At 41.1% G+C, this 21,918-nt stretch overlaps 2 protein-coding genes across 13 annotated transcripts in view; one reads left to right on the top strand and one right to left on the bottom strand.

The window, feature by feature from the left end:
- The window catches only part of LOC124178495, a 96,427-nt gene that overhangs the window by 59,033 nt on the left and 15,476 nt on the right, over window positions 1-21,918 (top strand). The window lies entirely within an intron of this gene.
- On the bottom strand, window positions 462-16,129 carry LOC124178510 (ras-like protein family member 10B). 2 transcript variants are annotated; one of them, XM_046561924.1, is made up of 6 exons: window positions 15,820-16,129; window positions 14,727-14,887; window positions 5,340-5,576; window positions 2,967-3,170; window positions 1,258-1,404; window positions 462-933 (listed from the first exon to the last, which is right to left on the bottom strand). In XM_046561924.1, exons 1-5 carry the CDS (start codon window positions 15,896-15,898, stop codon window positions 1,279-1,281), a joined length of 807 nt encoding a protein of 268 aa, XP_046417880.1. In that variant the 5' UTR covers window positions 15,899-16,129; the 3' UTR covers window positions 462-933; window positions 1,258-1,278. The 2 variants fall into 2 exon arrangements, with proteins under 2 accessions (XP_046417880.1, XP_046417879.1); XM_046561923.1 differs by having other exon boundaries at window positions 462-1,404.

The following is a 21,918-nucleotide window of genomic DNA, read 5'->3' as shown; positions in this document are numbered from 1 at the left end:
CTGAATAAAGATTTGCGTAAGGTAAGTCGTTTCGGAGTTATCAGGCCTCAAACATCGAACCGTTTGAAACAATGATGTTATTAATTTATAAATGCTACAAAACTGACTCATATCACTTAAATACACAATATTATTGATTTTAAAATTAAAACTATAGACTTCCAATGAAATGTTAATTAATAAATTTCATTAATCAACGATATGAGTCACTTTGTAGCATTTATAAATTAATAACATCATTAATTCAAACGGTTCGATGTTTGAGACCCGATAACTCCGAAACGACTTACCTTACGCAAATCTTTATTCAGAACTTTTTTGTAGAGCGTAAAATTTCCTACAAGAACATGTTTTGTTTATATCTTCACACTGATTCGTTTTCGAGCAATAAGATTCTAAATTTTTAAAAAATATTTACCCATGTTATTTAAATGGGAAATAGAAAATTGAGAATCGCCACCTCTAAATATCAATATTAAGAGCTCGTATTTTACCGAGGTCTTTTTTGAGGGACACTCAGAAGATTTTTCAATGTTCTTCGAAAAAAAAAAGTCGGTTTTTTCTTAAACACTCTACTATATGTGTACGGGTAACGACGCGGTATAACTTATATTTTTATATTACGTGTATGTTATATTGTTTTTTATCCGTTGATGAGTATAATACGTATTCAACATGCGATACGCCATTTCACCTAGTCGCTCTCATCCCTACTTTCCTCAGCCTATACCTGCAGGGTGAAGTCTCGGGTTTCCGGGAGTTGTTATAAGCCGCTGGAGAGTTTGGCAAGGGTTGCCTGGATATTGAACGGTAATACGCACCCGAAATCGGACTCCTAATTGTGTGTGCTCACTGCTCATATATCAGAACTTGAGACGCGATACTGATGATCCAGGTCTGATCGATCTGTATAAGTTGAGGATGGGCTAGATCCTGGGGTAAAACGCGTTTGAACGGTATTTTGCCTAATCGTGTGGGAACTTGGCGAATATAATGAGATATGGAGCTTACTTCTCTCCGACTTTTTCCAAAAAATATACATGTATATATACATATTATATATATATACATATATATATATATATATATATATATATGTGTGTGTATGTATATGTATATATAATATACGACACGCATAACGGGGATCTTGCGTAAGTTTTGAGCTGCGGATTTGGGGCCGAAATTTAATACTGCTGTTCGAACTGAGCCTCTGACAATAAAGGGGAATACATCGTGATTGTTCGCGTCTTTGAATACCTTAGAAAATTTCCTCTAATGTCAAAGAAAAATACATTTCTCGCTCGAGTTATGGGGATGGGCTCTCAGCGGCTGCGAAGGCGTCGGCGACGGTGAGGGTGGTCTTCCTTCCACCGCCTGGATACCCTTCATTAATTCCCTGAACACCTGGAATTAATTCGGTACACTGAATCCATGTATAATGCAAGAGCCCACATATGTCGCACTGCAGCTGTAGGGTCGTTATTAATTGTGCTGATTCTAACGCCTCTACCGGTGACCCAAGCCCGTATTAATTGTTGATTTCGCGTCTCTTGCGTCACAGAGAGTATTCTGCTACTTGAACGAGATATTTGGATAACTTAAGCGCCGACGTATCGTCCCATTGCGATAGCCGATTTGAATGTACCGGAAACTGAGCTTCGGTGTTTTGATATTATCGGAGAACAGCTGGTATATCATTTCATCAAGTCTACCAAATCGATATCCCGATATTTGGCTTGTGTAACTGTATTTTATTGATCTTAATTTTGACTCTGAGACACCCTTTTTTCCTGTTTTAATTAATGGTAAGAACTTATCCAACGCCATCGACTGCCGAAAATTTTGAACAATGATACGAGTCGCGCGTGTTTGAGATTTCGAGAAAATCTCTTTCGTACTTACTTACTTGACTTGCTGAGCAAGTTTCTCTGCCGAGGGTGTCAAGGGTAAAGTTTGGTTCGAGTGTGAAGCTGAATAGATATTTCCACGTATTGAAAATTACTTGCGTATACCGTTTCGCTGCCTCATTTCTAGATTTTCGATACCTTTTTTTTCCTACATTACGGTATTCCGAAAATCTAGTGAAAGCAAAAATCTTTTCCCATCATTCACCAACGGCTTCCGTCTCCGGTCCACCCCAATATTACGACACACTATTTTCCACCACCTTAGACCGTCCTTCCTCACCCTTATCACATTCTGTCCTATAGAGTTTCACCCCTTTTCTAATATTATGTGATAAATTTAGCCGCCCCTCCCTCAACTCTTATATCCCTGGCATTCCTACGGTGACGTGAATGCAAAAGGGTCGGAAGGTGCTTGTAAACTGACACTGATACTCCAGGTTTACCATGAAATGTCATCTAGCAACGAAAACTTTTCACCGACGTGTTCAAATTTTATAAACAATATATTTGTTTTCGCCGTCGTTATTTTTCAACATGATATATTTTACTCCCAGTTTCGAAAACACGCTGTCAAAATACTTGTAAGAACAAAGACAAGTAGCATGAAAAATGGAAGAGAAATAGCGTTCTGGAAATACGCGCCCAACCGTGATTGATTTAAAAATCGATTTATACACGCAACCTTTCGACTGAGTTGTTGAACCCGGGCTAATATATATTCAAAATTTACGTTTGACCTTTTTGAAGACGGTCTTATCGCGTCCAAGACAGATCGTTCTATCACTCATTCTTTATACGTGACGTCAACATCACCCTTACTTTTCACCCCGGTCTCTGTTCGTTTCTTTACAGCTGATACGACGACCATTGTTTCACCAAAAGTCAACGATTTACGGTGATTTGTCATTATTTTCCACAGCTTCGTTCGACTTACTCAGATTTTATCTCGAGATGTGCGTTCAAATTAAAAAGGATTGTAGCAAAGTGCAAATTCCTAAAAAAAATGCCCTGCTTTACGATTACATCTTATAATATTGGTATGACTTCGTATGCAGTTACCTGAACGACCCGACAGTTGAATTTGGCACTGCACTCGACGTAACCGCACCTCCAGTGCTTCCGTACCAAATTGACGATGTCTCTGTACCTCGTGCCGGAAGCTACGCTGGCAGAAAGTTTGTCCTGCTTATTCCCAACGACGAGGAGAGGAACTCCTCTCATATCTCGTGCTTCGTAAATTTGTTCGCGGAGGGTTCTGATGTACTGTAACACACGAATCAGTTCGTCATCTGAAATGATTTTCTTTCAAAAAAAAAGCAGCGTTTCGAGTTCGCGGAATATGAGATGATTCGTTTCCTTTATTTCCGGTTTTTATATATCATTTTTACTTATTTGTCTACTACGATTCCGGTATGAAAACAGGGAGTTACCAAACGTTTGCAAGAAGTTCTCTTCAGTCTCTTTTACCCCGGTATTTTTGCTACATTTCATCCTTTGCTCAAAGCGTTTTTGTCTCGTAACGCGTTGTTACATGAGATATTATTCAACGTCTACTGCACGAAAGTCGGAAAATTAACTCTAATGAATTCGTAATAAAGGTCCGGATTGCAGTCACTTCCATTTGTCGTGGCTGTAATAAAAGCCAGTAATTGGATTCTGGGAAATTTTTATTAGGTCTTCCCTTCTACAGATAGACAGTCAACCCGAATTGGTGTAGAAAATAGTGTGTCCCGAAGGACTCAACTACTAGTCCGGAATTATACGGTTGGTTCGAAATACGTAAATTGTTTGCCTCCCCGGTTGTGAGCCTTTTGACTTTTTTCAGCCCTTGAGACGAACCTACATCCTTGACTTACAGGATGTCCGATCTGTCGAGGATTTATGGGGAACTTGACATTGGCTACACGCGCGTCTCGGATTTCTAAGCTGAGCCACGAACACGCGGGAACCGAATACTTTTGCGAGGGGTTAATTTTTGAAAGGTACAAGAGAAAGCTCTAACAGAGGTTGGTTCAAAGAACTTAAAGGATCACAGGAACGTTTATGGGCCCTACGGTTTCTCGCACACAACGGAAAGAGTCACGTTCCACAGGTATTTGCAATATGGCAGCGCGACAAGCCTGGAGAAAGGGCTCGGCCTACTAGGAACTTTGCAGAAAAGCGAATTGTTCACTTCGCCGAAAAGGATAATATAGTCTAGAATCCAGAAGCAGTAATTCGATTTTTATAAGGTAATAAGTTTCCTCGACGATTTTGAAATAAGCCTGTCATTTTTTCTTGATATTCTATCAATGTTCACTTTGGGGATTCATCTCACTTTTTTATTATCTGTAGAGAAGCGTATACATTTGTATTTGCGTATAATATTATATTTTTGAAATATCGCTCGGGTAGAAAAGAAAATAAGCAATGTCGGGAAAAAGAAAACAGGAATATTCAAAGTACAGAGTCTGCAATCTTCAAGCCCTCGGGCAATACGCGAAAATGAAGTTTGTACAAACATTTTATGATTGCCGGCTGGATAGACTTCTGAATTATAAATATTTTATATCAGATGAAAGTAGCAAACCATCAGAAGTTTTATATGTAAACTAGACGAGTAAGGTAAAAAAGTTATCAAACGTCAACATCGTATAACAAGAATCCCGGAGAAGTTTGTCGCTACGGTAATTACTCGATATCAGTGCAGCATAAAAAAATTGAATAAGCAACGTCGTAAGTTTATGCAGCATCGAGATTTTTGTGAAACTGTCTACGAGGAATCCCACCTGTTTGTTCCTTCAAATCCACCGTTTTCTGTAAAATAGTAAATCAATTTATCTTTTCTGTTTCCGACCTTCATTTTGTATTTGGGAATACTTAACGGAGCGTTCCTCATTATTATTCTCATATACGTAAATCATGGAATCCGGGTACACGATCAATGCATAAGTATTGAACATTCGAACGATTCGACGTATTGGCGACGACACAACGTGAGTAGGGAAGAAAACGATGTCTGAATTTCTACGGCGAACCGATCCTGTCCTTCCAGACATTGCCCGGGGTCGGTTGGCATCGTTCTATTACATTCAGTCTGTTCCATCGTATATCATTTATTTGCATCTCGTAGCATATCGACGTCAGATTTGATCGATTAATATATTTGGCTACCCTAACTCACATTGGGCATTCACAACGTCGTTCATTCCGATAGACAAAACGTACTGTACCATCCCCTTACCATCCGTCGGATACGGTTATTAACAGACCACTGCATCAATGCACAACGATAGAATCATCAATACTTGTACTTTTCACTCCAAGCAGTAACTAATAATAGCAATGGCAATTAGTATTTGCAGTCAGCTTCTAGCGTTGTTGGACAAATAAATAAGTATCCAATATATCTGACGGTAAAAAATGAATGACGCTATATTCACGTACGCTCACCTGAAAAGTGTCCTGATTACTCAGGTCGAAGACAAGGACATAGGCAGTAGCGCTCCTCAATCCATAGTAACGGAAGTCGGTCCATTCGAGGTGTGAACTGACGGGGAAATATGGAATGGCGGGTAGATCCGAGATCTTGAGTTCGTAAAGTCGATCCGCCAGCACAACGCTCGGGTAGAATGTCTCTCTTCGTTCCGTCGGCTTGTATTCCTCGGAGAATTCGCTCCAGACGAATTGCTGAAAGGAATAAATGACGCGTGAAAATATATCAGCGGTAGATAATGTATTCTTTCCTGATCCGCCGAACCGAGACAGGTGTCAATCGAAACTTGGTAACTAAGGAACGCGACGCGTTTCACCTGAGATTTTAACGTTGAAAATACACAGGTCTGTATGTGATACCGTATAGCTATTCGATTCACGAATACACAACGCATTCGCATTTTAAAGAAGACCTATGTGAGAAATCAGACTAGAAACGACGTTAATGCAGCTCGAACAATTTTCTCAGGTGAAAAAGTGTTATACTTATAAAGTAAAGTGACGAACCGTGTTGAAGGTGGAGACTATTTTATATGGAGATTGAAGGGATGAATTCAGAAAACTTACTGTGCCCTGATATATACACTTCTTTTAAAAAAGTTTTTTTTTCCCTTGAATTACTCAGAGAAAAAAATATGATAAAACACGAACGAAGAAGGGAAACGAGCAGAGGATTCTAGTGGCTCGGAGAAGACAGCTGTGCGAAGCAATTTTTATATTTATAAGTCTTGGCGAAGGGTTTAGGGTGCGGGCTAAAGACGACGGTTGAAATAAATACGGGCGGATTTGGTTTCCTTTCGCTGTAAAGAAACTGCGAGAAGTTGCGTTGATGTAGATTAGCCATTTTCAGACTAATATCAACGAGTCGATACCAATCACGGATAACGTAGTTGAACATGAATGGATATCTAATCTGGTGACAGCTCGGAATGGAATATAAATCTCCAGACTGAATGGTTTTTCCTCCGATCGCCAACAGAATTGGTAATTTGGATCAAGAGCCAGGCTCATTTCAATCCTGTAACTTAAATCCCTTGCTCACCGATTTTAAGAATTTCTGCTAATATGAGTTAATTACCGGCTATACTTTGTCGATGTGGTAAAAAGTTCGCAGGAATTCCGCCGAGCCTTTACGTCACAGTCGTGAACAATTCAATCGAAGCTTTTTCCGAAGGTACAAGAATCGACGCTTATGATTCGAATAAATTAGCTCCTCATACATAGAGATGCGAAACTTATTCATCTCTAACTATACAGTTGCCAGATATCGAACGGTCGTATCATACATTATACTATAACTTCGAAATTACATTCGTATGTAAAATCGTGAAAACATAGTCAGGATTGGATGTAACACGCGGCCCTGATTCATTCGTTCAACGATTTCGCGTACGTTACAAATGAAGAATAACCGAACCACTGTATAATCACTGACGCAAAGCACACGAGTATCCTGAGACAGCAGGATTATCCGACAAGCAGCACCGGTTAAAAAGACACATAAATCATAGCCAGCAGTTATTTTCTCTGCTATCTTGGAAGCGACCGTGGATTTACTTTTTCCCCCTTTTATTTTTGTCCTATACCCTTACACAAACCCCTAAACTACATCGTGTAAGCACCATTTGATAAATGAAATATTTTTAGCATGTATTCCGAACGCCAAGTCAGGTTTTGTATCCACTTTGAGGTTGGCGAGGTAAAGCGCGTTACACAATGGCAAGAATAAGAAACTGGAATAAGAGATGTAAGACTGGGTCCTGAAAAGAAGCTTTAAAAGATCCTAAAAGTCAAGGCCACTTCACTCCAAGTACTACATATTCCTATTCAAAAAGTCTTTTCACCGTGCAATGATCGAGGCTTCCTCTTCCAACTTTCCGAGCATGACTACACCGTTCGTTCCTTTCCCTTCTCGCAACGATTTCCAATACGTGTGGTAATTATATTTTAGAAATCAAATACATCTTTCACTTATCTCTGATACTTCATGGACTTAAAGCTTCAAAAGGTTTAGACATTATACGACCTCAGTAGGTAATGCAAAAAGCCGCCAACGTAACAAATTCTTGCCATTGAAATCTGGCACAGAGCGTAAGAACTGGATATTCTTTTTCTGACCAAGATGCTTTTTCCTGTAGAGAACGCGATGTTTTTCGGCGCAGGAAATTTCACTTCCGCAAACCGGCGGGAGTAGCTTAATAGGAGAGATTTCCGTAAGTCTTAAACAACTCTTGCTGTCACTGTAACAAATTTTTGATGTAACCACCGACGACTTGCATCTCTGAAAGGAAATGAAAAGAAGCTTTTCGAGCTTATCTCTCTGGCAAGGATCGGTCGAAATGCACGTCCCACTCAGTCCGTATGTACCCGTTATCCATGCGTATTATATCATACATGTATCACTTTTGTGCAACCTGTACGCGAATACGATGGTATCAGCCTTATACCGCGGAATCTCCGCCGCGCTACTCGCCTATATCTGTGCACCTCTATTCCGCGCATCTTTTTCATCGTCTTCTTAGTTCTTCTTCTCATTGCAGTTGCAGAAACGCGAAATCTACCGACACGCCAGTTTCTGGCCCCATGCGCGGCACGTAGGATTAATTGGACTTACGTTGAGGCCAAGAGCATCCTAATATCACATCGCGTACCGTGATTTGTACCCGATCTCATCTCGTGCATCGCATGACTTTGCGCAAACGTTCACACGTGTACGACAAGGAATTTGTAGAGAGATTTAATTGATATTCAAAACAGAATCAAGGGAGAAGCAACATGTCGAGAGAAACGGAAATTAGAAAATCTGTAGAGAACACCTGGAATAATGGTCCTTCAACCGTTCCAACTTGATGATGCAATCTTCAGCCCTGTTCTGCATTCAGCGACGCAGCACGTGACCGGATTCGGTAGTTTCGATTCAGTTTCACGACCGAAATTGCTTCAGGGAATTGTTTTACCGATGTTTAATCAGCCGGGGATTCTTTGTCGGTAGCTTTGTTAACTTGTTGTCATAGCACTCGGTTCGTTTTATCGAAGTGACCGTTCACCTAATTGGTGGCTGATCTGATGCAATCCGAATTTTGAAGTGAATGTGCGACAATGAACATCGATGCGTTTTTACGCATATCGACTTCTCTTTGAAAAATAAATTTTCATCGGCCATATCAGCAGATCTGACTTTCGATGTAGTCCCTTCAAAATCCGTGCCATTTTTTTCTCAGTTGCAATCCTTCCGCGAGCCAGTCTCTTTATTTTGTCAATGTGGGTTCGAACAAGTTTTTTTCGGCATCGATGTTGGGCCAACTCAAACAACTCGAAATGATCTCTGAGATTTCGATCAACAAGATGTAATTCCGGGAACGGAACCGCGTTAGGAAATTAACGGAAGTCAATCACGTACAGGAAATGAGTTCCTTTGCGTCGGGGATATAAAGAGACGATGGAAGGCGGTGATATGTAAGGTATGATTTATAAGTCGAATATTTTTCTGATCGCCAATACATGGATAGGTGGGTTATTTATAAAAAGTAAATAAGAATGAAGTTTTTTTTCAGCAAGTTCAAGGGACAAGTAATTATTATGTTATACGCTTTCAAATTAATCTACCATTCACTATACTTCCTGTCAGCGATTGCTCCACGTTAAGGCTAAAATCCTGACACGAAATATTAATAAATTGCTGTGCAACAATTTCTCATAATTGAATTTAATTTCTTTCACACGTTGATCAATTATATTCCTAACCAACATACAAGTTATTTGTGTTTTTCAGAGACATTCTTCCTCTGTTTTGAAAATATCTAATGCTAAGAGAAGCGATACCGTAACATTTTATGATACGTGCAAAAAAGCTCGGGGGACTTTCAGAGGTTGCGGAAATACCCACACTTGCGAAACCGTGAAGAAATTGTACGCCAAACCGTAAATTCGAAATGAGAGGTGTCTTTGAGGATTTGTGAATGTATATAAAATGGGATTTTCGAAGCGATTCTGGATGAATCCTAAACTCTCGTGCGAAAGCCCGAAAACACAACAAGATTCTCAAAGTGGCGGTAATTCATGCAACGGGTAATCCAGCGCTGTTTTTTTTTTTTTTATACCGTCAACTGACACTTTGAAAATAATTTTTAAGTCCGTGAAAGAAAATTAAACTTGTTCATTTCTAAAGGCTCTTTGAAGAGTAGGCTGTGCAATTTCTACCGCGCAAATTTATATACTAGCACGTCAAAAGTGCCTCATTCTAGAAAAAAGCACTCTCGAGTGATCATGCTTAACATGCATCCGCACTGCATAGACTATAATAACATTCGGATGATCCTCCGAAAGTTTTTCCTTTTTTTATCTTTCGCTGCGGAAAATCTAGCGTGATATGTCAACGGACGATGACGTGGAGTCGTTCGCAAAAAATGCATAACCCTTACAAATGAGCGTATATAGGTATAATATTATAATTTATGAAAGGCTGTAAATATAATCATAGTCAAAGTGCGAGAAAGCTACAAAAGTAATCCGCAATATCGTGTATTTTTCTCAGCAACTTCCCACCTTCCACTTTACAAGTCCCGTCGTGTTTTAAAATAATTCTAATATATTCGACCTCCTAAACTCGGATTCAGGGGTTACCTCTGTATCCATATATAAAGGGAAAAAGCACATCTCGGTAAGCCGCAGCGGCAATTTTTATGTAATCGCTAGTCTCTTGATGGTGATTTCCAAAATGGTGATTTTCTAACGTGTTTTCCCTTTTCCCTTTTCTCTCGTCCCCAATACACACATAGCAAATTTGACACGGAGCGGACACACTGACGCAGTATAAGCGAACCCAGCATCGGCTTCGAAACTCGGGACATCCATAGATAAGAGGAGACGGGGTGGCTTTTGGGTGACAAGATAGAGTAGCCGAAAGGTCGGCTGGAAGGGTCATTTCGCACCATCTCTGTAGCTCCTGGCCAAAAGTAGGTACACAGAGACGAAGCTTTACGGGCGGCGGACTCGAAGACATTCGATATACCTTCCACCTACCCTCCGAACTCCATCGAACCTCGTCCAATAGGGTTGAGCCCACGTGACCCCCCTCGAAAAAGTTGACAATCAGCAGCATCGCTCAAGCATCGTGGTTCAATCTAACTTTACCCGCAGGAGAAGTCCTACACAGCGGTCGATAAAAGTTGCTCGAAAGGATGAAATTTCTTTGGGTATATAGGTATGTATGTACCCACAATGAAGTTCATCCCCGGTTGTTTTTTCACCTCAAAAAAAAAAAAAAGATCCTCCACCCCGTCCGTGCTTTTACACCAACGGAATCAGCCGATGGATTTCTACCGTCAAACCAAGGGGGGGAAAAGTAAGTTTCACCCTAAAAAGCGCGAACCATGTATGACTGTGTTCGTTAAACTTTCCCACTCTTCGGAGCACTCCTTTGTGCGCGGTTTTTAACCGTTTGTTCATTCGTTAATTTCAGTTCATAAGCGATTACTTCGGAGGCGAAATCCCGTAAGCCCACGCTTAATTTCTTGAGATCGGTGCTTCAGAATATTGGAGTTGGTGCTTGCGAGTTGAGCCTTTGAATGATATGCGTAGACACGTTACAGCGCGGAAGATTGAGCTTAATTATAACACCGGATGAATATGACATGCTCAATTGTATCATCAATCATTCACAGTTACGAAAGCTACGTTCTTTTCTTCTCTTTTTGTCGTATATTGTGTTTTTCTCATTTTATATTCCAGAAAAAGTTGACTCGTTGTTTACTTTTCCTGTTTATCAGCTCCGGCAATTCCAAGCGGAAATCTACGCTTATTAGTGATTTAGATACACTTCCTTAACTTGAAATGAGGTTGCTCGCAACGGGTATCATAAGTCTGCCATTGTTTTATCAGGATAAGCTTGGGTGACATCTCTTGGCTCCTCAGACATTGGAAAACCGTTCGAAGAATACGCGCTGGATGTCTCTTTCGTATATACCCTCAAGATAAATCACCCCAGGAAAATTGGGCCAAATGGTGTTAGATGAAGTTTTGCGTGCGGGATTGCAGATGAGAAAAGTATCAAACAACATTCATTATTTCCCTATTCCTCCGGGGCTATTGCCAGAAGGTTTGATTTATCGTCGCTCCGTCGCTCCGCAATTCTTTAACACAAGGTGAAAAGATTTCGGTATTCTCACAACATTATTCGTCTTTTTGTGCTTCGTAATTTTCAATTCGCATCACAGTCTCCCCCCAGGTCTTTCTTCCACGACGCAGGATGTTTCACACCGTCTTTTGGTAGGGTTTAGTTTATTTTATTTTTTTTTTTTTTTAAAGAAAAACCTCCGGTCTATACCCTACGTGACGCTACAGTGCGAAATCTCGTATCGGAAGTGGGGAAAAAATGAGGTGAAATTATAACTAGCTTCAAGTCGCCTCACGTATAAAAACCATTGTCACCGCATAGTCCTGTCAGATACGGGAACGCAGAATCGAATTCTCAAAGTTTTTCCCAGAAGTGAAGACTCTCAGCTCTGAGGGCCGAAGCAGCTAGCCGCTTCGAACTGACGGCTAGTCTAGATCCAACAATACACATAAACTCTCTCGAGCAGTCCTGCAGAGCTCGATAAATGCAAAAAAAAAATAAAATAAAAACCCCAATCCTCTTCCGACAAGACAGGAGCTGGCCATTTTCTCTCAGTTTTCCAAGTTAACTGGGACGACGGATAATAGCGATGGATTATAAGTCGAGAGTTTTCCTCTCTCGGATTTTGTTTCGTCGTGTCATTTTCAAACTTCTGGAAATCGTAGGTGACTCGTCACTCTTCCATCGCAATTGGGTTACCCCGGCATTTCTCGAGGATATTTTGTCAAATCGATAACTTCCTTCGGGGAATAGACCGGCGCGGGCTACCGATGTAAACAATTTCTATCTCACAAATTGCATGCTTTAATTAAATGCTGCGGTGGACAGCAAGAATGGCAACGTCCTTGTTTGATACCGGGTCTTCTCAACCTCGTATCTGCGCAGTTAAAATACAAACTCCTGCCAGAGTTCTCCCAACCTTTGTCGTTAAGTGCAAATGGTCGAACTACTATTTTATCCTATAGCATACAGTAATCAGTATTTTGGCTTTGTTTACATCTTTTATGAGAAAAAACGTTTATCAAACGAAACTTTGTCGATTGATATTTTCAACGATCATTCTACCGATAGCTTCAGTAAAAATAAAGCAGCGATAAAAGAGAAGCATACGTGAAGAGACGTTTGAGCTCGAATGGAAAAAAAAAAACAATTTCAATATAATTATTCGAGTCATCAAATTACTGTCATAACGAACTGTCGAAATGCGAGAGAAAAGATTGTCTCTCATCACCTTCCGGGCACAATATGATTTTTAAAGTACAGTACAAAATACTTGGGGCCTTTTTACTCCGTTCTTTCTATTAAAAATATTTCCAGCCAGCTTTTACATCAGCGGCTGTTCTCGTGTTTGATTATTCTCCTAAAACAGACGCTGCGATACATGCAACGAGTATTAGTATTGTTTAATAGATATTGGAACCAGAGCTCAAGACCTCGAATTTTATTTCTACAGTTATCCTCGTTATAATACAATGTCGAATGTCTACCAACAAGACCGAATCAAACTTGTCATTTATTCGGTTATTTTTCTTTTTTTCGCACAAGCGAAAGAAGTACACCAAAGCAGAGTAATGAAAACAATTGTTTCAATCAAAATACTAAAGAATAACAGCGAACGCTGAAGGGACCGACCGGAGGATTCCATCTCTCGAAAAATTGATTGGTCAACCGATAACTTTCTCATCTCTCCGTTCATCTCCTCCAGTAATTCGTTTTATTTTTTCTGTTCTCTTTCTTTCCACCTTCCAACAACAACTTTAGGAATGATTTCGAACAATCTATTGATCTCTGAAATAACGAACCTTTTTTATGCTTGCTATCCAGCATCGTTCTCGTCTTATTCGTAAGATCATAGAAGCATCGATTTTAAATTTTGAATTTGTAACGTAACAGAGGGTAGGTACGGTACTTGACTCACTTTCGTCAATAATTACATGAAACTTGTCTTTGCGGCGTCGAGACCAAGTAGAGCCAGTCTGGCCTGGGATTTTGTCGAGTTCGGAACGCCTCGAAATCGCTTATTACAATAGTTTCTGCCTGCTGCTTAGAAGATCGCTAGAACTTGTCTTGTATACCAAAAGCAATACGAGTGCGTCTCAGCGAGACAACCTGTATCATTTTCACATTTCCGAAACATATTATATATTATTGGAACCCTTTTACTGTTCTGTTAAAGTTTTATAATTCGTTTGGAAAATATTTATCATGTGGTAGAAAATTCTACGAAGCTTGCACGAATGCTGAAATTTATTTGGCAGTATACAAGTTTGAGGAAGTACATATCTTCGAAAGCAACCTGTTTCTACGTATTCTATTGTGGTCGACCTTGTGGAAAATCCAATCATTGTTGATAGCTTAAACCAGTGCAAAAACGCAGGTCAGGAATCGCTCGAGTTTGTGAATTTTGAAGTTTAAACAAGATAAACGAATCACAAAACTCCAAACTAAATGTGAAGCAATATTACGTAGAAATAAATTTGACGTTGATTATCTGCTTAAGGAGTTGGCTGGAAATTAATTCTTACAATCTACCATTTTTTCCCGCGTCAATTAGCATTATACGTCACTTAAGTAGACCCGTAATTCATTGTCTTATAGTTCATTAAAATCGTCCACAGTGGAAACGTGATTGATTTTACTATTTATCATATTCGAAGGGCATGGAATACCGGTTTAATTTGATTCTCAAATCCTTGCACAACGTTTCGATGAATATTGTTGTACAGAATCACTTGCTTGTTTCAGTTTGTAACACCAGTTAATAGTTAGCAGAATATGAATAGTAGACGTAAATTACATCGGGACCTGAAACAATTCCCGAATAACATCTAATTAACAGTGACATCGCCGTCATACCTGCATTGCGGTGATAAATTCTATAAAAATGTTTACTGCAGTTACACGAGCGAAAATTTACATTGGATTTGAAATTCGCGTCTACGAATGTATAACCGCGTGTATTCTGTTCGAGTATGAGAATTGCGGATATGGCTGAACAAACTTGCGAATCATGGTGCAAATATACACTCGCAACAGTCTCTGAACGATTGAAATATTCGCGGGAAATGGACTCGTATTAAATTTGGTCGGAGAATACGGACGGTTTTCGTAAGACTCTGCGCGATGTTTCACAAGGTATTTCAGTCCTCAATTTTCGCGAGTCTGCAGCTCCTCAAGTTCACAAGCTCCCAAGTCCCACTTTCATGGATGTTACACAATTATCCACTTACCCTGACGATGCTGGATTTCCCAACTCCCGGTGCCCCGAGGAAGACGACCTTTACTCGGTCGAGACTGTCCGCCGGGCTTTCCTCCTCCTTCGAACCACTGTCTGCATTTTCGCACGGGATTACCTCGCCGCCTCTTCTCTCCAAATAGTCGAGGTCCAGCTCTGAAGGTTTAAAATTCAATATATAAAAGCAGCAGAGATCATTATATTCGCGGCGCGGCGTTCGAATCTCGGGATGGTTTACAGGGATGCCAAGCTTTGCCACTTTCAACTTAGTTGGAAACTTTTATCGTGAGTAAGGTTCATCGAAGAACGTGTATAACATAAGCGGCTGAAAATTGAGTGGTTTTATTTTCGACTAAAAATTAGGAGCGAAATCCGTAAGGATATAAAACATACGAGTAACGTTTTAACCAGCATAATTGAAGTGTCGTGCTGTTTTTTTCATTCCGTGAGTAAGTTTTGTAAAAAAAAAAATCAAAAATTGTACACAGTAGTAATAATGTTTGATAATTTTTCAACTCATTCCCCGTCGCTCACCGTGGGGACGTTTCCCCTATTGAATTCAGTACGCGAAGCAACGAAATTTTCACGAAATTAAAACAATTTCACTTTGTAAATTAATCTCAATTCAACGGAGCGTGTCACGCGGTCAGGCAGTTTCACGGGGCACCTGAATTTAGTTTAATCGCCGTGAAAGCGAAGAAGCCTGTATACGGCGATCACGTTCTAGATTGAAACCGGCTAAATACCCAAATTCAATTCCAAACTTTTTCAGGCGTTCTTTAGAATAACCATCGTAGGTATTAAACCGTATTGTTATCACCCATGAAAATTAAACATTAATGAAATTACGTCTGGATAATTTATAATTGTTTTTTGCAGTTTGGTCTTTTGCATTTTAATGATGTACAAACATACGAATAGTTTGTAAAAAATTGATTGACGTTAGAATGTCACGCACAGATTTTTTTTTTCAGTTTGCATATATTTATTCCGTTTGAAGGTTATTCTTAAAGGAGGTTTATTCTTTTTCGCTAATAATCTGATATTGTTTTTTCGTTCTTTTTTTTTTTTTGCTCTCTTTCAATTACCCAGAAGGTTCTTGTTGATGAACGACGCGGATGTCGGTAACACCGCGTTTCCTGCTGCAGACGCCCCCGTGGCGTCCATCCAAAAATGAAATTAAGTTGAACAAAAGTTACAAGAAAATGAATGAAAAAGTGAAAAATAATTCGTTGATCAACAAAAACGAATCCTCTTATCGTTATCAGTCAGCCAGAATTCGTTCGCAAACATAATCCTCAGGTTAAGCCTTCGCTCTAATCCACTAAGATTTCCCCGCCGAAAACTCGCGAATTCCGCGTGGTCGAATGCGCCCTTCTCGGTGGAGGGTTGCGCGCCGACTGCCTCTGAATACGAGATTCCGTTGTCTTTGGCTTGGCCGATGAGGGCCAGAAGGCGGGGGGCCACCGGCCTACCCCTTCCTCCCACCGCCCTTCGCACTCTAACCAACCCCCGTGGTCGTCCTATTCCCCCTTTTCCCCAAAAACATCCTACGCAACGAATCCGTCCGCACCTCACATGTACGTAATAAGGTGACACGAAGTGTTGCAACGATCGTTGTCCATCAGTCCGGGTGGCCAATTAGGGGCGTTGAGGGAACCCGGGTGCACGGTGCGAAAAGGTTGTCACGTATGTTATCCAAACAGCGACATTCACCCCGGACTCGAGAAATGAGGCGTGAAGCAGTGTTACATTGTTCACTTCGTACTACCGAACCTAAACTTCTTCCTAATCCTTGGTACGTATAACAAGAGAATTGACTAATTTCTCATGTTCTGGAGCTTGAAATTGGAATCGATATACCGAGAGTTTTCGGAGGACTTCGCCGTTCAACGCCAGCGGATAGGCAACCGCAGCTACATCTTGTGCTCCTGCATATTTAAATGCTGTCATCGGTTGCCTATCTGCCGGCGTTGAGTGGCGAAATTCACAGAAAACTTTCCGCGGAATACGCAATTTCGAAGGATTCCTCGATTTCTTCATTCGAGTCTCGTGCATGGAACGAAGTCGAACAAAGCCTAAATGGATCGGTCGGAGATGGGTTGAAGCGCGGAGCTCGGTGCCATATTTTTTCAGTGTAACGAGCGCGCGGGAAAGCTTCAGAGCTTAGTTGCCGAGTTACGGTTTTCGGAATGATTAAGTATACGACCCGAATGCGTATACCCGGTTAGAATTTGCTCTGTGTTAATGAACGCTTTGAAATCCTCTAAACGGTTTATCATTAGCACCCCGCTAGGCCGCGGGAGAGATTACCGGGACAAAGCTCCGCTCGTTGTTGCTCAAGGCGAGTTTTTAATTGGGTAACTTTTTTCAATTCTCTTTCGTGCTCGGAAATAAAACAAAATCTGATTTACTAATTACTCGATAAGTTTTTGCCCCCGCGCGATCAACGATGAATCGCCGCATGTTCATACTTGTACGGTCTGCGAATCGATCTTATTGTTAGAAATGACGTTTAATTTCGAGACAATGCCCCCCACGTGCTTTGTCTCGATTTTTCCGACCCAGTCAAGCATGCGGGGTGACAATTCTTTGTCACCAAATATAACGCTTTTTTATCCACCCGCCCGAAGCGCACAATTTATATGCGCACATGACGCACACAACGTGATATTTTCGTCCTGCACACCCTAAGACACGGTGTAGCCACATATCCCGCATGATTTCTCTGCAAATATTAGTGCAACCCTCTCGAGAAAAGGCGAGATTAGAATTTCTATGAAAATCGCGAGGTATCGGTTTATCTACAAGCGTTGTTACGTATGTACCTTGATAATGCCTTGAAAGTCTCACAATTTGATGGCACGGTAAGATGTCGTATCTCTTACGATTAGCCACTTTTTTGACACGATATATTTAAATACTGTAGGTTGAACAGAATTTAGGCTAGCTGTTTGACGCGAGCTCCATTGGAAAGTAAAGCCTTACATCATGTTTTTGGAAGAAACTAATTTGACAGATTCGTCGTATGATGCCGAATTTCGTAGATACCGTTCAAGGCAATATAGTATGATGCACAGCTCAAAAGCACGTTATACATACTTCACTGCATCACTACGGATAGACGCATGTCCAAGCCTTTTGTATTTCATATCGTTATTTTTTATACGAATGCTTCACAATTTGCTCAGTTAGAATTTAACGCATGAATCCAGCGTTTTTTTTTCGGGGCACCTACCAGCCGATTTCCCTATATTGATATCGTCGATCCATGCGATAGTAACGGTGTAAAATCTTTTTGACCGCAGAAGAAAAATTCCCTCGAACGGCTCGGGCGACAGTTTTTACCGTGTTTATATTGACTTGACAATTTATACCAGGATCTGCTGCGTATAAACGAGCTCCGTCCCACGGCGAATTGTCACGTATTGATCAGACTCACAAATCATCGGGAGAAAATTCTCACCTCACCTTTAGTGAGACTAAAAGTACCCTCGTCAATGAAATAATGTCGGAATACGTGTGAAGAACTGGGAAAGGATATTATTTTCTGTAATTAACCAGATAATACTCGTATAAGGTTTAAGTTCGGTTGGAGAATTAAGTTGAAATAGATGGTTATAGCCAATATCCTCTCCCCTGGAGTTTCTAGTGGAGTAAAAAACTACGTACGTGTCTCGGGTTTAAGTTACTGCACATACCCTTTTCGTTTACTGTGTACGCTGAAGGGCGCAAAAATTAAACGTGGGTTTTAATTGCAAGGCACGAAACGAGGGAAACAAAAGACCGAAATCTGGAGGCTGACTTGAAGCATTGTCCATTCGGCGTAAAAAAATGTTTGAAGCAAGCGTCAGCGCGTAACGTTGTCTTCAGAAAAAAATTCGGAATTACAAGCTGCAGTAAAATCCACGCCTACTGTGAAACTATTTTACTTACGGCATTGTTTTTGTGGCGGAAGGCTGCGCCGCCTTCGGCCACTCGCAGTTTTTGTTCCAATGATGAGAAATTGATATTGATTAATTTAGAACTATCGTATCTTACGGGCGTTGAGGGTGTTTTTATCCCGAGTTATAACCGGCCCTCTTGCCGTTCAGAGATATTGGTTATCGATTAAAAGTGCATCGTTCGGTGCTGAACAAAGTCATTCCCATATGATGTGTCTTATTTACTACCGTCGAGCGGGCAATTTTCTCGTTGATATTTCTAATGTAGTTTTGTTTCGTCTCTCTTTCTCTCTCTTACTTCTTCGCTTGCTTCTGTTTTGCTTAATTTTTCTCGCAATACTTTACCGCTGACTCAGTCTGTTTACTGCTTTATTTAAGATCATAACTGCTTGAATTTATCACCACCTTGTTGCCGTAACAGGTTGAAACGGATGTGTTTTGTCCAGATATCTGCCTCGTTATTTTAAATTGTCAATTTATAATTATTACCAATTATTGTCGAACAGTAATTCCAGATATCGATTGGATTCCGGTTTCAATCGCGACACCAATGTTAATTAGACCGGTCACTTTGACGATAGTCTCAAATTAATCAACACTTGTAATTTCACACGCCGTTCTATTATGTGGCTTAGAATTTTCTTTTACCTCTTCTTCTTTTTCCCTCTTCTAATATTTTTCACACATTTGACCATTAATCACCATCGTGTTATTGCTATGTATCGTACATAAGAAATTTTAGTTTTCTGGCTTTCAATTTCTGTCCGTATTGCTTGCGTGATTGCTTGTGAAAATAGCGAAAGCTTAGACTTATATTACATAACCATACACGAAAAACATACATGTGCGATATTTCTTCCATTCACTATATCGCTCAACTAATTATATCCCGCTAATTGACTGCCGGATCATGGTTTCATCACTTGGCTATTATTTGGCACTGGAGTTAGCACATCCGGTCACGACCTTTCGTCGTTATATTTTAGTTCCTAATCATCGTGTCGTATTCTCCTCCAGAGATCCAATTGCAAAGTCTTCATCTCTCTCCCTTCTCCTCCTTATCTTTCCATCTACCCTTCTCTTTCTCTCTTTCTCTCTATCTCTCTCTCTCTCTCTCTCTCTCTCTCTCTCTCTCCTTCTCTCTCTTTCTCTTTTCTCTACCTTCGCCTCCTCTCTCCTCCTCTCCTCTGCTTCGTCTTTCGGAAAAACGTCTTACTCGCGCACCGCTCACTACCCCAGCGTACCGAACGACACCTCCGAGACCGCGTTTTCAGTCATAAACTGGAAATATTTTTTGGAAAAAGCTCGTTGCGTAGCATCCAGCATCGCCTGGCACGAGGAGTCAGAGCCCTGCTGACTGCCTCCCTCGGTCCGATCGAAGCGACCCTCTCTGGGAAAGGGGCGAGAAGGAACGAGGGGAGCTGGGGTGGCGGCTGCGCATTTATCCGGGCGCCAAAATTCGCTTCCAAACGCATATCGTACGTTTGGCAAACAGCCCGAAAGGCTTGCCTCTGAATATCAGCCCCACGAACCCGTCTGCGTGAAAATTTTATCGCTCCTTGGCTGTACAGCTATAACCAAAAATAACAACGATCGACGAGCCGCGCTGTTACACCCTCAACATTCCGTTCCGCAAAGCGGCCGAAGTACATTCGAAGCTTTCAGCGACCAGATAAAGCAGTTATTGCCGTTATTGGTGCGCGGTATCATGGCTACCAGAGAATCGAGCTTTTTCAATTTCGACGGTCTTGCTCCTTCACCTGTTACAGATTCAACGGCAGACGTTGCAGATGCGATACTTCATGCATGCTCGGATGCGATTCTTGCTGGTTGTAAACCGAACTTTATTGCGATGCTTCAGCCGATACGCATACACGTCTACTCTATGCCTGCACCAACGGTTCATACCAAATGAAAAATCTCTCGGTACCCAACGATTGGAACCATCTGTATGGGTATGAAGAATATATTCTTGAAACTGTCTTTCGCACCCGTAAAATTGACCGTAAAATTTGATATTCGATATAGCATGCATGAGAGACCTCGGTGGATCCCGTAACATCGTTGTATCCTCCGTGTATTAACCTGCAGACTCGAGATTATATATCCATCGTACATTATACACCTCGGTTACCGTACAAGTTATCGGTTTGTACAAACTTCCCATCGTTAATACCGAATTTTTTTTAAAACTCTGCGACAATTTACCAGTTCGCGGTGTTCCGCAAATTTTCGACTTTCATGTTTCCACCAAATGCTTCTTTGGTACGGGGGGGATGTTGCCGAAGAAATGTGCAGACCCAACTGTTTCTGACACCTGCACCTTGCTTCGACATTTATTTCCATGGCCGTTTCTATTTCACAGCAACCTCAATTTTATAGCAACCCCGGCAGGAATTTTTCCGGCTGGCTTGAACATATTTCATTCCAGTCACGTACCCCTGTACGCGTTTATTTTGTATATTCATAAATTCCATGAGGAAGCCGATATCGGCGTGGTCGGCGTATACTATTTCACAAAGGCAAACCTGCGGTGAAATATCGTTGTACAATTTGTACGTGAAAAATTCAAATATAAATGCACACCCCGGTGTAACGTTCCGGTATAGCGATCTATGACGTATCCTCGACATATTTCAAAGGCTTAAGAATATTGATCGAACGAATCGGAAACCCCCGTTCCGAGGCAAAATAAGTCCGACTTGTTATCGGAACTTTTTGAACACGCGACTGCAGCTCTGAGAGAGAAAATCTGGGAGGACGAACAAGGGTCGTGCAACTCTGGTTGAAATTTTGTGTAAATGTATGTGACCACAGTCGTCCCCGTTTACCCTCGGGTCCTTGCGAAATCCCACCTGATGTTTCAAGGGTTCCCATAAAGAGGGACGACCTCGTATATTTACAAATCCCACCGATCGACTGTTCCAGACTTAGAAATTGTTTTAGAGTGTTCCTCGACGGTCTCGTTCTACTGGCTGATTGTCGCTATTGCTTTGCAGTTACGACCTTCCCCTCACTTCGAGTACATTCGGTTCATACATAGGCCGGAAACAAGATTCATAAAAATGCACCGGATGTTGACCAGGGAACGATCTACGCGTACGCACGTTCACTTGGGATGTTGGGAATCGATATTTGGCATTGATTCGATGTGTAGGATAATTTTCACGCGTATGCGGCGGAAAAGCAGCTTGCTGGGAGCGTGATGAAACATTTGTTTTGGAAAAGTTCCCGACACACGCA

The sequence above is a fragment of the Neodiprion fabricii genome, chromosome 3 (assembly GCF_021155785.1).
Source record: "Neodiprion fabricii isolate iyNeoFabr1 chromosome 3, iyNeoFabr1.1, whole genome shotgun sequence".
Classification (NCBI taxonomy): Eukaryota; Metazoa; Arthropoda; class Insecta; order Hymenoptera; family Diprionidae; genus Neodiprion; species Neodiprion fabricii.
The sequence above is the reverse complement of the archived record's forward strand: the minus strand, read 5'-3'. Positions and strand labels throughout refer to the sequence as shown.